We start from the raw sequence: 16,746 nt of genomic DNA, 5'->3' as shown, positions 1-16,746 counted from the left end.
TCGCGAGACCTCCACCACGCCCGGAGCCACGAGGTTTACAGGTGTAAACAAACCCAGAGGGCGTGGACTCGTTGAGTTGGGAAAAGTCGTTCGGTTGTTGCCATGTCTCGGTCAAGCAAAGAAAGTCAAACTTACGGTCGATGAGGAGATCCTGGATAAGATGCCCCTCTCTCGTAAGTGAGCGGATGTTTAATAGACCGACATGGACCGGGATGTTGTCACATTTTCCAGTAGTGTTAGCCGACCTAGCAAGGCTGGCTAACACTGTGTGGTCGACAACCCGGCCGGTGTTATATGGAGGGCGTCGTGTGGAGGACCAGATGGATTTTATTGGTTTGGAGTTGTCAAAGTGGAAGCTTCGACGAGATCCACGATGGATGTATCTCCGACGAGGCAGGAAAGCGATGTCCGGATGAAGGAGAATTGCCGGTGTGTCGGTTTAACTGGTGGTTGAATTAACTGGTGATATTCCCGAGCATTGATGCAGATCTGTACACTAGAAATACTGACTGAATTGACTTCTTTTCATAATTTTAACCAACCAGAATGAAATCCTTAACATTGTAAACACTCCAGTTCTGATGTCTAATAAGATTAACGGAGTTACCTGGAGTTTGAATCAATTTTATTTGCGGCGGCGATCTCCGGACGCTTGAAGAGAATGACACAGTAGGTGACTGTGTTGATGCCTGTTCCAAACACTGCAAATGTCAATAAATAATGAAAAAAATGTTCTTTCTGTCGTTTTACGAATCCTTATTAATCTGATGTCAGGTCTATTTGAGAAGAGTTTATACTGTCACACAGTGTGTAAGGAAACATACAGTCTGCAGTATATGTTTAACGCAGTGTGGAGTCAGCTGTGGCAAAGCGTGGTACGCCCAGATCAACTGGTGATAGCCTACAACATTTTACCATCGATCATGTCGCGTCTACACTTTTATCTCACCAATCACAATGATATTATACACATAACAGCACACTCTTTCATCCAAATTAGACAACTGTGAAATCTAATTTTGCAATAGGAAGAGAAATTGGATAATGTTAAAACTTTAATCAGTAGAGGGGCTACGATATACAAATCCGATTCACATGGGATTTTGAATAAATGGCACAGAGATTATAAGATGTGATAGAATTGTGGTATTATACATTGAAACAGTCAGTATATGTTTAATACCATCTTGAAGTAGAGTTGTGACAAAGCATTATGAGCAGATTAACTTGTGATGCAATCTGTCTACCATTGATCACGTTTCATAATAAGGTTTACAGACTTTATCTTTTATTTATATTCTATACATGTCAGCAAAGTCTTTCAACCAAATTAGATATTGTTACCTATTTTGCAATAGGGGCAGAAGTTGGATGCCCAGCTGTACAAACTAAGATCAGAACAGAATCGTCTAGGTTTGGTTAACTACGCACAGGTGCATGTATGGGGGTTGGGGTGGTAGTCTGTATGAGTTTCATTCACATGTCAATTCTTTTTAGGTTTTTAAGTAAATTTGGACAGGGATCATCAAGCGATAATCTTGTCACAGTCACATTTGTAAATGCTGCACAAAAGTAAAACCTGAAAGCATGTCAAATGTGATTAAATTGTGTCATTATATATGGTAACCATAAACCTTTACAACATATTTTAGAAATAATGTCTGTAATTTGGAATTGGAATTTCCCCATTGTGGGACAAATAAAGGAATATCTTATATCTTATCTTATCTTAATTTCTAACTTGCATTTAGACCCACCAAAATCAAATCATTAACATAAGGTACATGTCATGCCAATAAATCCTTTACAAAATGTTTTTGTTGTCTTCATACATTGATATTATACTGACGTCAAAATCTTTTCAGAACAGTTTATACTTTCATAAAGACTGTAAATATGTAAACCCATCTTGAAGTTAGCTGTGGCAAAGCATGATATGACCAGATTAACTTGTGATACAACAGCTGTTTTCATTGATCTTATTTCCTTTTAAAGTCTACAGACTTTTATTTCACTAATCACAATGATATTCTGTACATGTCAGCAAACTCTTACTTACAAATCATTTCTTTCCTTCAGTCACAAATTGGTCAATTTAGCTGCTATGTAAGACTTGCATTGTATATTGAACTTGAGTTTGTCCACCATGATCACATGTGGGTACATTTGTTTTCTACACCAGAGCTGGTATGTTGCTTAAGTAGCCTAAGGATTTGATTTTGGTGGGTTTAAATTATTGACAATAACTCCAGTAATTCTAAAATGTGTGTGTGAAGCTATTGCTCAAACGATAACTCTGTTTAATCAGTTTTACATGCATTTAGGTCTTATTGTGCAGTATTTACCAATTTTATAATTATGACTTTATTTTCAAATCCAGAGTTGTGACGTGCAGCACATGTAGACTAAACTGAATTTTGTAGACTATTGGGATGAGTGAGCGAAACGTCTAGATTTTAATATTAAACTCGATGGACGGTAAATAGTGTAGCATGAATGTGCACTCTGCCACAGCTACAAAGTTCTCCACACTGCTTGGAGCGTAAACTCGGACTGATTAATTTATAGGCTGGATATAATTGCACACATTAAAAACAACTATGACACTAGACCGGTAACATGAGGATTTTGGACGTTTTATTGACGTTATCAGTGTTATGTCACATACATTGCCATTCCCTATAGTCCTCACTTTATACTCTTACAGATTTGAGAACCTGCTGGTTCCTGAGGAATACATAAATATTCATTATAGAGACGTTTTTTGTGAAGGTTTTTTTTTTTTTCACAAGAGAAACTACGAGCATTGAGCTCATCATCTCAACCAGTCTCACTCAGGATAATATCACAGGTTAATCCAAACTCGAGCTACTCCGTTAATGTGGTTTTACAATAGTGCGAGCGTGTGGTTGCCTTTACAAACAATTACATTTTGGTGTGTTTAAATTATTTAAAATAGTTAATGTTTCTAAGATGTATTGTAAAGCCATTGTATGATTACAATATACGATATCCAAAGAAGTCTTTCTTCGATGTAACGTTATACTCGGGAAGGACTCAGAACTGAAACAACGGTAGCGATCAGCAGCTGTTAATGTCACCATGACAGTGAATAATAGTTCCGTAGTGAGGAGCAGACACCAACATTATTGTTCCAGTAAAGAGTTTCTATTGCAGTGTTTTAAAAGTCACCAACAAATGAATGTCATAGAAGTAGTCAGAATCTTTATTTCCTGGTTCGGCAATAAGGGGTCCTAAAAAGCCACGCCTACACACATCTGCCTCAGTATCACCAGTTAATTCAACTCCAGTTAAACCGACACACCGGCGGAGGCTTGAGCAGGTGAGGACGGAGCCGATAGAGTTCAGCAGCTGAGTACTGAAGGAGTCCTGTCACGGGTTGATAGAGGAGAGACAGGAGAAACCAGACGAGGATCCCGATAGAAAGCCTGCCAGCCCACATTGTAGACAGGGATCCAGATGACTTAGGCCGTCAGGTGAACAGACCAGGTAAAGGGCTCGAAGCCAAGGCAGTGGGCTAATGTTAGCCGACTCACGCAGAATCGATGGTGTGGGCAGATGAATGATCTGTCTCTCACTTGAGTATTGAGAACAGTTGCACAGTCCAACAGTAGAAGAGCTATTAAAGGTGAAAAGTTAAAAGTTATCGTTCAGTGTCTTTAAACATTCACACAGTAGGTATGCATTTTCACAGAGCTGTATTCTTCAGTATACAAAAGTGTCTGAAGCAGCATTTTACATGAAGTAGGTTTACTCACTGTTTAATTTGCTCCTGAAACTTGGCATCTTTTAGCCTTTATGAGTGCATCAATATCAGGGATCAAATCCTGAGTAGCAGCCAATCTCAGAATGTATTTTAAGTGCTTATGTGTGAGCCTTGAGCACAACTTTGATTTGTTAATGCTCATTACAGAAAAAACCTGTACACAATAGTAGGTAGTCCCAAACATGCACAACACTTTTGCAGCCAGGGCTGTCAGTTTGGGGTAACCCGGCAAGAGATATTGATAAAATGTGTCCAAGCTCGTCGAGGCAAATTTATCCTTCAAATCTGAATCATACGGAGCCCCTAAAGGGACATGGGGGAAAAAAAAGAAAAGTAAACGTATCTAGTGCGCACTAGATAGTACTAGATAGTATCTAGTGCTCACTAGATAGGGATCTAGAGCGCACAAGATAGTATCTAGTGCTCACAAGATAGTATCCAGTGCGCACTAGAAACGTTTCTTTTTCTTTTTTTTTCTCCCCCATGTCCCTTTAGGGGCTCCGTAGAATCACACTGCAAGTCAATTATTTCAAGTTGGATGTCCACAGGCAGATCAGAAGCCTTGACTGTGAATGGCGAGTGAAAAACTGCAAATTCAATTGAATTCAATTTTATTTGTATAGCGTCAATTCATAACAGAAGTTATCTCAGGACACTTTTCAAATACAGCAGGTCTAGACTGAACTCTTTAAAACATTAATTACAGAGACCCAACAGTACCACCATGAGCAAGCACTTGGCGACAAGGGCAAGGAAAAACTGCCTGTTAAAAGGCAGAAACCTAGGACAGATCCTTCGGCTCTAGGTGGGTGGTCGTGTGTCTCGACCAGTTGGGGTGAGAGAGAGAGAGAGAGAGAGAGAGAGAGAGAGAGAGAGAGAGAGAGAGAGAGAGACAGACAGACAGGTGCACAGCAACAACAGTATTGGCAATGGCAATCTAGCAGGACCATGGCAGGAGGCTCCACCAGGATCGATAAGAACCTGCGAGACGAGAAAGCACAAGAACTCCGGGGAAGAAGTGAAGTTAGTAACATGCATTAATGGGACATGAATGAGTGCAGAAAGAGAGAGGAAGGGAGGAGCTCAGTGCACCATGGGAAATCCCCTGATAGTCTAGGCCTATAGCAGCATAACTAAGGGATGGTTCAGGACTTACCTGATCCAGCCCTAACTATAAGCTTTATCAAAGAGGAATGTCTTAAGCCTACTCTTGAATGTGGTGAGGGTGTCTGCCTCCCGAACCACAACTGGAAGCTGGTTCCACAGGAGAGGAGCTTGGTAACTGAAGGCTCTGGCTCCTGTTCTACTTTGAGAGACTATAGGAACCACAAGTAGCCCAGCATTCAGAGAACGTAGTGGTCTAGTGGGGTAATAGGGTACTATGAGCTCTTTAAGATATGAAGGGGCCTGACCATGAAGAGCTTTATAGGTGAGGAGGAGGATTTTAAATTCTATTCTACATTTTACAGGGAGCCAATGCAGAGAAGCTAGTACAGGAGAGATGTGATCTCTTGTTCTAGTTCCTGTCAGTACTCGTGCTGCAGCGTTCTGAATTAATTGGAGCGTTTTAATGGACTTATTGGGGCAACCTGATTATAAGGAGTTGCAGTAATCCAGCCTTGAAGTAACAAATGCATGGATTAGTTTTTCTGCATCTGTCTGGGATAGTATGTGTCTAATTTTTTTAATATTACGTAAATGAAAGAAGGCAGTCCTAGAGGTCTGCTTTATGTGGGAGTTAAATGACAAATCCTGATCAAAGATAACTCCAAGATTCCTGACAGTGGTGCTAGAGGCCAAGGTAATGCCATCTAGAGTAACTATATCTTTAGACAGTGAGTCTCTAAGGTTTTTGGGGCCAAGAACAAGAATTTCGTTTTTTTCTGAGTTTAACATCAGAAAATTGCAGCTCATCCAGGATTTTATGTCCGTAAGACATGTTTGTAATTTACATAATTGATTAATTTCATCGGGCTTGATTGATAGATATAACTGCGTATCATCTGCATAACAGTGAAAGTTAATGGAGTATTTCCTAATAATGTTGCCTAAAGGGAGCATATATAAAGTAAATAGTATTGGTCCAAGTACAGAACCTTGTGGAACTCCATGACTAACTGTAGTATTTATTGAAGATTCATCGTTAACATGTACAAACTGCGAACGATCTGATAAATATGACTTAAACCAGCTTAGTGCGGTTCCTTTAATGCCAATTTGATGCTCAAGTCTCTGTAAAAGAATATCATGGTCAATGGTGTCAAATGCAGCACTAAGATCTAATAATACAAGTACAGAGACAAGTCCATTGTCAGAAGCAATCAGAAGGTCATTATTAACTTTAACCAGAGCTGTCTCTGTGCTATGATGAACTCTAAATCCTGACTGAAAATCCTCAAATAAACTATTGTTATGTAGAAAGTCACACAACTGTTTGGCGAATACTTTCTCCAGAATCTTAGAGAGGAAGGGGACGTTAGAGATCGGTCTATAGTTGGCTAAAACCCCTGGGTCAAGAGTGGGCTTTTTAAGAAGGGGTTTAATTACAGGTACTTTAAAGGACTGTGGTACATATCCTGATAATAAAGAAAGATTAATCATATTCAGGAAAGAAGTGCCAATTAGGGAACAACTTCTTTAAGCAGCCTAGTTGGGATCGGGTCTAATAGACAGGTTGATGGCTTTGATGAAGAAATGATTGAAGTTAACTGATGAAGATCGATAGCAGAAAAACAGTCTAAATATATATCTAAGTTTACATTAGCAAAAGTCCCTGAACTTGGAGAGCCACTGATAACTGTTGATGGCAGTTGGTGATTAATTTTCTCTCTAATAGTAATAATTTTATTGTGGAAGAAGCTCATAAAGTCGTTGCTACTTAAGTTTATGGGGATATGTGGCTCAGTAGAGCTGTGACTCTCTGTCAGCCTGGCTACAGTGCTGAAGAGGAACCTAGGGTTATTCTTATTTTCTTCTATTAGTGCTGAGTAATAGGCTCCTCTGGCATTACGGAGGGCCTTTCTATACGTTTTAAGATTATCTTGCCAAATTGAGGGATATTCTGATAATTTGGAAGAGTGCCATTTCCTTTCAGATTTCCTAGCTATTTGCTTTAACTGGCGGGTTTGGTTGTACCACGGTGCTAGTCTCCTATGTTTTAATAATTTCCTTTTTATAGGAGCGATAGAGTCTAATGTTGATCGTAGTGAGCCTGCAGCACTATCGACAAGATTATCAATTTCAGAGGGACTAAAGCTATTATAGGACTCTGTTAAATTCAGACATGGCATTGAATTAAACACTGAAGGAATCTCCTCCTTAAATTTAGCTACAGCACTGTCAGATAGACATCTGCTGTAGGAAGTTTTGCCTAATGGCTTATAATCTAATAGTATGAATACAAAAGTTATTAAATAATGGTCAGATAGGAAAGGATTATGTGGGAAGACTGTTAAATGTTCAATATCAATGCCATATGATAAAACAATGTCAAGAGTGTGATTAAAACAATGAGTTGGTTTATTTACACTCTGACAGAAGCCAATTGAGTCTATTAATGATATAAATGCATTACTAAGGCTGTCATTGTCAACATCCACATGAATATTAAAATCACCTACAATAATTACTTTATCTGATTTAAGGACTAAACTTGATAAAAACTCTGAGAATTCAGATATAAAATCAGAGTACGGTCCAGGAGCGCGGTACACTATAACAAATAGAACTGGCTGCAGTGTTTTCCAGTTTGGGTGAGAAAGACTAAGAACAAGGCTTTCAAATGAATTATAATTTAGTTTAGGTTTAGGGTCCATTAAAACACTCAAATCATATATGGCTGCTACTCCACCTCCTCGGCCAGTGCCTCGAGGAATGTGAGTATTAATATGACTAGGGGGGGTGGATTCATTTAGGCTAACATACTCCTCGTGGGACAACCAGGTCTCAGTAAGACAAAGTAAATCAATATCATAATCTGATATTAATTCATTCACTAAAACAGCTTTAGAGGACAGAGACCTGATATTTAACAGTCCACATTTCATTCTCTTATTTTGTGCTACTGAGGAGTTGGTTTAATTTTTATTAGATTTTTATGTTGAACTCCTCTTGTTTTTATTTCTTTAAATAATTTAGGTGGTTGGGGGACAGACACAGTCTCTATGGGGTTTTGGGTGGGTGACTGTTCTAAAGAAAGAGCAGAGAAGTGTGTAAGACAGCAGCTCTGCTTCCTGGTCCCAACTGTGGACTGTCAGGTTTTAGAAATAAACTTCGCCATATTTCTGGATAAGAGAGCCGCTCCATCCAAAGTGGGATGGATGCCGTCTCTCCTAATCAGACCAGGTTTTCCCCAAAAAGCCAGCAGTTTTAAATACGATTCAATGTCGCCCGCTCTGGCCCCAGGGATACATTTAACTATGGCCGCTGGCTTCACTAACTTCACGTTTCTGACTATGGAGCTGCCAATAATCAGAGTTGGTTCCTCAGCAGGTGTGTCGCTGAGTGGGGAAAATGTATAAGAAACATGAATGGGTTGGTGGTGAACTTTGGGCTTCGGTGTTTTAGTCTTCCTAGTCAGTCACCCAGCCTCCCTGGCTTCCCGGCTGCTCGGGAACTACCGGGGGAACTACCGGGGGACAGCTAACAGAAGCTACCTTCGGTCGGACCGCACCGGCTACTGGGGGCTGGTTAACTATAGCAGCTAAAAATATCTCTGTGGTGCGGTACTGTTCCTCTAACTCACTAAGCCTCGCCTCCAGCGCAGTAAATAAACTACACTTAATACATGAACCATTATCTTTAAAGGAGGCAGAGGAATAACTAAACATCTGACACACTGAGCAGGACAGAGGAGAGGGAGAGGGAGAAGCCATAGCTAACTGCTAATGCTAATGAAGCTAGAGTGTACGAAAAACTTTGAAAATAGCGAAAAGTCGCTAAAAGAAGGAGTAACTCCGAGTGCTAAGGTAGAACTAGTCTACATTTAAATGTTAAGCGTGAAAATAACCGCTGTAACGAGTAAAACTAATTTAGATTTAGCGTTCACTGACAGAGCTACAGCACCAAACAGTGTACACAGAGCAGGAAGTAAACCGGAAATGAGTCTGTACGCTTACCGTAGCACGTCACGTCACAAGCTCAAGTATTTACTCATTTACATAAAAGAACACAACGTGACAGAAAACGTTTCCTTCGCTCAGAGGCCATCCATACCATAATAACCCGGCCTGAGGCCACCCGTACCATAACCCATACCATAATAACCCGGCGTGTATGATCGCACCACGTGCGGCACGGTAATCTTTTCCTTTCCTGATCCGGTTCTACTGATCTGGTCCTAGTGATCTGGTTCTAATGACGCAAGAGAACATGTTTACTGATATCACATCATCATCAGAGCAAAATAAGTTCAATGTTTTTACCAATCAGAGATCAATATATTGATATATTTATGAGTTACCTGTAACAACTGCAGACAGTTTGAATTCACGGTGAAATGGAGATACATCTGCATCACAACCAGTTCTGAAACCGAAATTGACCTTTTAATTAATCCTAAACTAAATTATAATAGATTTAGTCCCTAAAACTGATAAAGTAATTATTGTAAGTGATTTTAATATTCATCTCAATAAAACTTTATTAATTTAAATAAAACTTTTTGGTTGCAAACATTATTTTAGTGATGTTGACATAAACAACATGGACTAGTTGGAGTAATCAACTTAAACACGTGTTTATGCTACCAATTATTGATTAATAACTGCTTTAACTGTGGAGGAAAAGCAGGTTCCCCGACCTCAGTGTGATACATTTGTTGAACATTTTGTGTCTACCTAAATATATATAGTATATTCTTTAATATCAGATTTTAAAAAACAATTTGTGCTTTTATTTCCAGTATATTGTTTCCGTCACATTACTGCCAGACTTTATATTTCTGCTGATTTCTGATCAATGATATAGATCTGAGTCATGTTCTGACTATTCACCTGTTTGTTAATAAAGTTTCCTCGTGCTGCTCTGAGGTCACTTTGATCTGTTTTTATTTAGAGGCATCGTAGCCAGAAGCTAACACTAGCTAGAGTCAGCATCACCTCACACACAGGTGTGTTAACTGCATCTGAGATTGACTGACAGCTCCCACAGCCTTTATAATAATAATGATAATAACTATGATAATAATAATGATAATAATAATAATAATAGTAACTATAATGATAATAGTAATAACTATAATAATAGTTATAATAACTATAATAATAATTATAGTAATTATATTAGTAATAATAATAATAGTAATAATAATAGAAATATTAATAATAATAATGATAATAATGAGTGGAGAGCTCCTTTAAATGAAGATTTGGCGCCCTCTGGTGTCACACACAGAAAGATTAGAGGTTACTGTAACATCCTGTTGAATACTGCACTGTGTACAAATACTTCATTACTGTACTTCAGTACTTCTTCAGGAGTATTTCTTTTTTTACAGTTTTATAAGAAACGCTATAATAATAATAATATTATAAATAAATATATAATATCTGAACTTTCTGCTTACAGTAACTGCAGCTTCTTACTGCAGTTATCTCAGACTTAAATTTTCAAAGAGAATTGAAGAATTTTGAAGAGAAAGTTGCTGCATAGGTTCCACCATCAGTGAACATTCAGAATATTTTCACTGCTGTCATACACAACTTTATTTATTAAAATTGTAGAACCACAGTAGCACACTTGGACTCATATATAAATGTAACAAACACTTAAACTAACATGAATTAAAGCTCCAGTGTGTATATGTTATTATATTTTTAGTATTATGCTAGTTGAATCTTTGTGTTTTCGTTACCTTAGAATGAGACGTGTTTATCTACAGAGGAAGTGGGTCCTCTTCTGGCAGAGTCCGCCATGTTGAACCACCATGTTTCTACAGTAGCCCAGAACGGACAAACCAAACACTGAATACAAATAGGAGCTTTTGCGTTTCCTGCACATTACCTGGCCACTATAATGGAAGGGGTGGGTGAGTTGCAATCTGAAACTACACCACTAGATGTTGCTAAATCTTATAGACTGGAGCTTTAAAATTCTGTTAAACATATTTATATAATTTTATTTCTGATGATGACTTTAATGTGAGCAGAGTCACTGTGGTGTCTATATGAAGCACTCCAGCAGGCGCTCATGATCCAACAGGAAGCTGTGTGTGTTTTATAAAATAAAATCTTATAAAATCATCTCTGTTGATGTCAGTCGCTGGTTTCCATTCAGTCTACGGTCCTGGACCTGGACCCTCCCGCCACTGATAAGAAGATAACCTTTGAGCGGGCGGCGGCGATCAGCTGACTTTATGGTTTTGTTTTGAGCAAAAACCACAAAGCAAAGACTCAGACAGAGCTGGATCAGTGCAGGTTTCAGGAGATCTGGTAGATTTTAAGAGCTCAGCAGGATGAAGAGGGGGACCCAGGCCAGACTGACAGGTCTCCACAATCCTGGACTAGAGCTGGAGATGACAGGAAGCAACAACCTGATCCACGTGAGTCTGAGCCAGAACCAGAACCACCTTTAATCTAATCTGCTGAGAGTCCCAGATGGTTTACTGATTATTTTTTATAATAATCAATAACACAAAGACTGATACATCAAACAGAAAATACTCTATGACAAGTAAAAGTACTGCATTCAGAACTTTACTTAAGTTAAGAGTATGTTAGTATTATGTGCAGTGAAAGTACTACATTCGGTGTCCTCAGGTCTCGGGGAGTCCTCAGGTCTTGGTGTGTCCTCAGGGGTCCAGGTCTTCAGTGTCAGCGGCAGTGAAGGCTGGAGTCCGGTGGGCGTCATACTCCTGCAGCCGCTGGAAGCAGAGAAGAAAAAAGCTGACAGGTGACACACACACAGAGTCTGTGGTTTGAGGAACATGTGGATTTATTACAGGTAAAACTCTGATGTTCAATACTCAGGTGTTCAACTGGAGATCAGATACAGTGGTCTGGCTGAGGATCATGAAGATGATGAAGATCAGCGAGACGAAACCGACACAACGAATAAAAACCAACATCTGAATAAAAAACTGCTGAATCACTTCAGGCAGCTGGCTGCAACCAACCACGACTCTGACCAGGTAACACCGACCAGATAACATTGACCGGGTAACACCGACCGGGTAACACCGACCAAGTAACATTGACCAGGTAACATTGATCAGTGTTTTACAATGTGTCCTATCAGTGGGGAAGGGTTAGGTGGAGGGTAAGGGTTTGGCTTGTATCCATTAATTTAAAAAACTCCTGAACCTGTGAGTGTTTGCGCAGGTGGACCTTCAGTTTCTGGATCAGGTGATCTCAGACGGAGCTGATCCCAACAGTTCAGACAGATACGGACAGACCATCCTGCATGAGGTCAACACAGGATTTATTCTACACTTTGTTTGTTTCACTACTAACATTCACAACTACTACAGACCACATTGTAAAGAATCAGGTTCAGTTATACACCTTTATTGTACTTTATAGTACTACTATAGGTTTTATATAGTACTACTACAGGTTTAATATAGTACAACTACAGGTTTAATATAGTACTACTACAGGTTTAATATAGTACAACTACAGGTTTAATATAGAACTACTATAGGTTTAATATAGAACTACTACAGGTTTAATATAGTACTACTACAGGTTTACTGCAGTACTACTACAGGTTTTATATAGTAATACTACAGGTTTTATATAGTACTACTACAGGTTTAATATATTACTACTACAGGTTTACTGCAATACTACTACAGGTTTTATATAGTACTACTACAGGTTTAATATAGAACTACTAAAGGTTTAATATAGAACTACTATAGGTTTAATATAGAACTACTAAAGGTTTAATATAGTACTACTACAGGTTTAATATAGAACTACTACAGGTTTAATATAGTACTACTACAGGTTTAATATAGAACTACTAAAGGTTTAATATAGAACTACTATAGGTTTAAGATAATACTACTACAGGTTTACTGCAGTTCTACTTCAGGTTTAATATATTACTACTACAGGTTTAATATAGTACTACTACAGGTTTAATATAGAACTACTACAGGTTTAATGCAGTACTACTACTGGTTTAATACAGTACTACTACAGGTTTAATATAGTACTACTACAGGTTTTATATGGGCACTACTACAGGTTTAATATAGACCTTTATTGTATTACTTAATTTTAACACTGTGACACTGCGCTGTAGAGTAACGGTAAAGTCAGTTTCTTGTCCCGTCCGACTCTGATCTGCTATCTGGTTTAGTGTTTTATTGTAAATCTGGAGACAACCTGCCTTCTGTCTGATGAAGGTTCTGTTTTAGGTCTCCAGGGCATGGAGTGTGGATGTGATGCGGTTCTTCTTGGACCGGGGCTCAGACCTCCACCGGCCAGATCAGTTTGGTATCACTGCGCTTCATGTGGCCTCAGCTCTGGACTACCAGGACATGGTTCAGTTCCTGCTGGACCAAAAAGGTCTTTGTGGAGTCCAGAAGGGTGTTAAAGGACATGTTGTTGTTGTAGTTTGTGTGTCTTTTAGTATGAGGGTCCTCTGTAGGGGAGGGAACTCTCATAATCCATCTAAAATCCTGCCCCCTTTTCAATCTAGTCTCTGGTGTTTCTGCTGCTGAAACATTTAAAAAAATCTCTTTTTAATGAAGACAAACTACAATAAAGTTTTAATAGTCTACTAATGGCAAATACTCATCAAGCTGTAGTTATTGATCAATAGGTATGTGTTGTCCTCAGCTGATCCAGAGGCTCGGACTCTTCTGGACCAGCAAACCCCTCTTCACTACGCTGCCAAAAACGAAGCCATCGGTTCCATCAGACTGCTGCTGCAGAACGGAGCCTCCATCAGCTGCACCGACTACAAACACAGAACGCCATTGCAGCTCGCCGCCAACATGGGTACTCTGACATTACTCTGACATCACTCTGACATCACACTGACATCACTCTGACATCACACTGACATGTATCTGTTTTTAGAGCGAAATGAAGCAGCTCGGCTGTTGTTGGAACTTGGGGCAGAGGCAGGGATGAAAGACTCTGACGGACAGCTCTGTATAACCGCTCTGATTGGTCGGATGAGTCCAGTGGTAACAATTTCCTACAGGCTGTGATTAGTCCAAAAAACAACTTTTCAATATTGTTGTTTCTCTGTATGTTGGCCAGAGGCGATAAAACATTGTCGAACAGAATAAAACAGTGTAGATGTTGGTATTGATGATGGTTGTATGATGTCTTCAGGCGCTGCTGGCGCTCAACCAGTTCCATGTGACTGACAGAATGACCAGACAGCAGTACTACTACCTGAACCTGCTGGAACCAGAACCACACTCACCTAAGACCCCCCTGCAAGGTAACACTACAACTACAGGTTTAATATAGTACTACTACAGGTTTTATATAGTACTACTACAGGTTTAATATAGTACTACTACAGGTTTTATATAGTACTACTACAGGTTTAATATAGTACTACTACAGGTTTTATATAGTACTACTACAGGTTTAATATAGTACTACTACAGGTTTAATATAGTACTACTACAGGTTTTATATAGAACTACTACAGGTTTAATATATTAGTACTACAGGTTTTATATAGTACTACTACAGGTTTACTTCAGTACTACTACAGGTTTTATATATTACTACTACAGGTTTACTGCAATACTACTACAGGTTTTATATAGTACTACTCAGTGTTTCCTCTAGGATTTTTTTGAGCAGTGGGGGCAGGCCCGTCCGAACACCCACCCCCTCCCGTCCCGTCCCGTCCCGTGACGCCCCCCCCGCCCCCCCGTCCTGTCGGCAAACACGTATGAAACAGAAGTGACACTTCGCTGCGACACAAACAAATATATATATACCGTTTTAATGTTTCCAGATGTTTGATATCAGGACGTTGAGCTGAGAACTGACAAGTTGAACGCTGTCCAATTAAAACGGACCCACCGTGGTGACGTTTTTGGAGGAGCTGTTAGTTCAATGGTCGACTTGGAAGAAAGCGAACGTTTTGACAATAAGCTACATCAACACAACAGTATGTGGAGTTAAACTGAACAGCCCCAATAACCTCTGAATAGTTTTCTTGTTGTTAAATTGCAATGTGAGCGGCAGCCAATGGGGGTACTTTATGTCGGCAGGATCATTTAAAAGGCAATCGCGACTACATTGTGCGTCTGCCCCATTTCTGATACCGTGGCGGCAGAAATTTAACAGCGGCGGGCCGCCGCTCCAAAGTCAACATAGAGCAAACACTGCTACTACAGGTTTAATATAGTACTACTACAGGTTTACTGCAGTACTACAACAAGTTCAATATATTACTACTACAGGTTTACTGCAGTACTACTACAGGTTTAATAAAGTACTACTATGAACACCTGAATGCTAACATTACATAAATAGCTAGCAGAAAAGTGAATAACTGGCTAATTATCAACTTACTGTATTTCAACTATTTATCCATAACTTCTTATAATAATGCTTAAAGGGCACATATTATGCAAAACCAACTTTTTAATCATTTGATTATGTACATTTGGGACTCTGGAGGGCCTATCAGCAGGCCAAGTGTGAAAAAAAATGACTCAGTCATGTTTTTGTGGGCTGCCTCAGTCAAAATACAGGAGATAAAGCAGTCTGTTCAGATTTTCCCCGTTAATGACATTTTCCCCGTTACTGACGTCAGTTATGTTGCCACCCACCACAGTTTACTTCCTTCTTGACTATCGGAGCTCCGCCATTGTCACTATAAAAGAGCAAGCTAGCGGAGAACAAGCAAGCAGGCCAGCCAGCAGCCTGCCGCTTGCAGCCTGCCAGCCTAATGTCTGGGCAAAGGCTTCAGCAGACTGTTCAGTCATTGGCTGCACAGCCCAACACTAATTTACATACGTATAAGCACAGTGGATTTATTTTTATTTTTGACCGCAATGTCTGGCTAGAGTCGGAAAAACCAGAACGTGTGTGTGAACCTTCCTGTCGGACTGTTTTCACAACTACGGTCAGTACAACACTGGCCTGGCTGAAAGACTATTCCTGAAAGAGGGATTGTACCAACTGTCTGTGGAGAGACGGCAGAGGAAGTAACTGTGGATTGTACCAACTGTCTGTGGAGAGACGGCAGAGGAAGTCACTGTAAGTATTTTTAAGAATTGATGCTTTGTTTTTCATTGTTCGTGTACCGCTAGCACATGCTAACTGTTGTTAGCTACAGGAGCGTCGGTGAAGCTAACGTTATTGTTTGTTAAATGTTTGTTAAATGTTTGCAAGATGAACATGAAACTTATAAGGTGAGGTTAATTTATTAAGCCAGCTGGTGCAGATTATTTTTTATAGATTCACACGAAGTTTATTCCGTGAGTCACCAAGCTTCGTGCCGGGGGGGCTCCGTAACTGTTGTGGGTTTTGTGACCGGGCTGAATTGGCTTTATGTTCGTCTGTATTTTGTTAAACGTGCTCAGTAAGTAATGTTTGTGTCGCTGTTAGAAAGAGCAGAAAACCTCCGAGTGAACAAACTGTAGCCGCTCATCAGCTGTTAGCTCGTTGAGCTGCATAGAACAGGTAAGATAACGTTAGATAAGTTTAATTGTCTTTAACCTGGTAACTTACAAATCTGCTGGGTAGCTAAGTATCTGTTCACCGTCTGGATCAATACAGCTGTGATCAGAAGAAGACACTGTACTTATACCGTATATAAATTCAGCAGCGGAGGTCATTAGTTTGGTAGGATTGTAGCTTTGATTTCACTGTGTTACTATAGTTACTGAGTCTGTCGGACTTTATGTTATATATGTATATATATATAATATGAGGGACAGTGTGATCGTTAACCTTCGTCAGAAGCTACCAAAATACCAGGAGTGAGTTATGGTGATTCTTTTCTGTTTGTGTAACTTGCTAACGTGC

At 39.6% G+C, this 16,746-nt stretch overlaps 2 protein-coding genes across 5 annotated transcripts in view; both read left to right on the top strand.

Annotated features, from left to right (window-relative positions):
- The first annotated feature begins 11,003 nt into the window (after nucleotides 1-11,003).
- si:ch73-193i2.2 (transient receptor potential cation channel subfamily A member 1) overlaps nucleotides 11,004-16,746 on the top strand; it is a 32,096-nt gene continuing 26,353 nt past the window's right edge. Inside the window, exons 1-8 of one of the 2 annotated variants that reach the window (XM_051395648.1) lie at nucleotides 11,004-11,327; nucleotides 11,545-11,677; nucleotides 11,755-11,915; nucleotides 12,106-12,192; nucleotides 13,152-13,302; nucleotides 13,576-13,737; nucleotides 13,819-13,928; nucleotides 14,080-14,191. In XM_051395648.1, the coding sequence (XP_051251608.1) occupies nucleotides 11,241-11,327; nucleotides 11,545-11,677; nucleotides 11,755-11,915; nucleotides 12,106-12,192; nucleotides 13,152-13,302; nucleotides 13,576-13,737; nucleotides 13,819-13,928; nucleotides 14,080-14,191 (1,003 nt within the window). In that variant the 5' untranslated portion in view covers nucleotides 11,004-11,240. The other variant, XM_051395649.1, reaches the window with a different exon arrangement.
- LOC127361227 (uncharacterized) overlaps nucleotides 12,217-16,746 on the top strand; it is a 36,839-nt gene continuing 32,309 nt past the window's right edge. The window contains exons 1-4 of one of the 3 annotated variants that reach the window (XM_051395705.1): nucleotides 12,217-12,955; nucleotides 14,210-14,319; nucleotides 14,386-14,495; nucleotides 15,108-15,975. The gene's annotated coding sequence lies outside the window, so the exon portion shown is untranslated. The other 2 variants (XM_051395706.1, XM_051395708.1) reach the window with 2 other exon arrangements.

The sequence above is a fragment of the Dicentrarchus labrax genome, unplaced genomic scaffold, assembly GCF_905237075.1.
Source record: "Dicentrarchus labrax unplaced genomic scaffold, dlabrax2021, whole genome shotgun sequence".
Taxonomy (NCBI): Eukaryota; Metazoa; Chordata; class Actinopteri; family Moronidae; genus Dicentrarchus; species Dicentrarchus labrax.
This window is presented reverse-complemented; position numbering and strand designations above follow the sequence as displayed.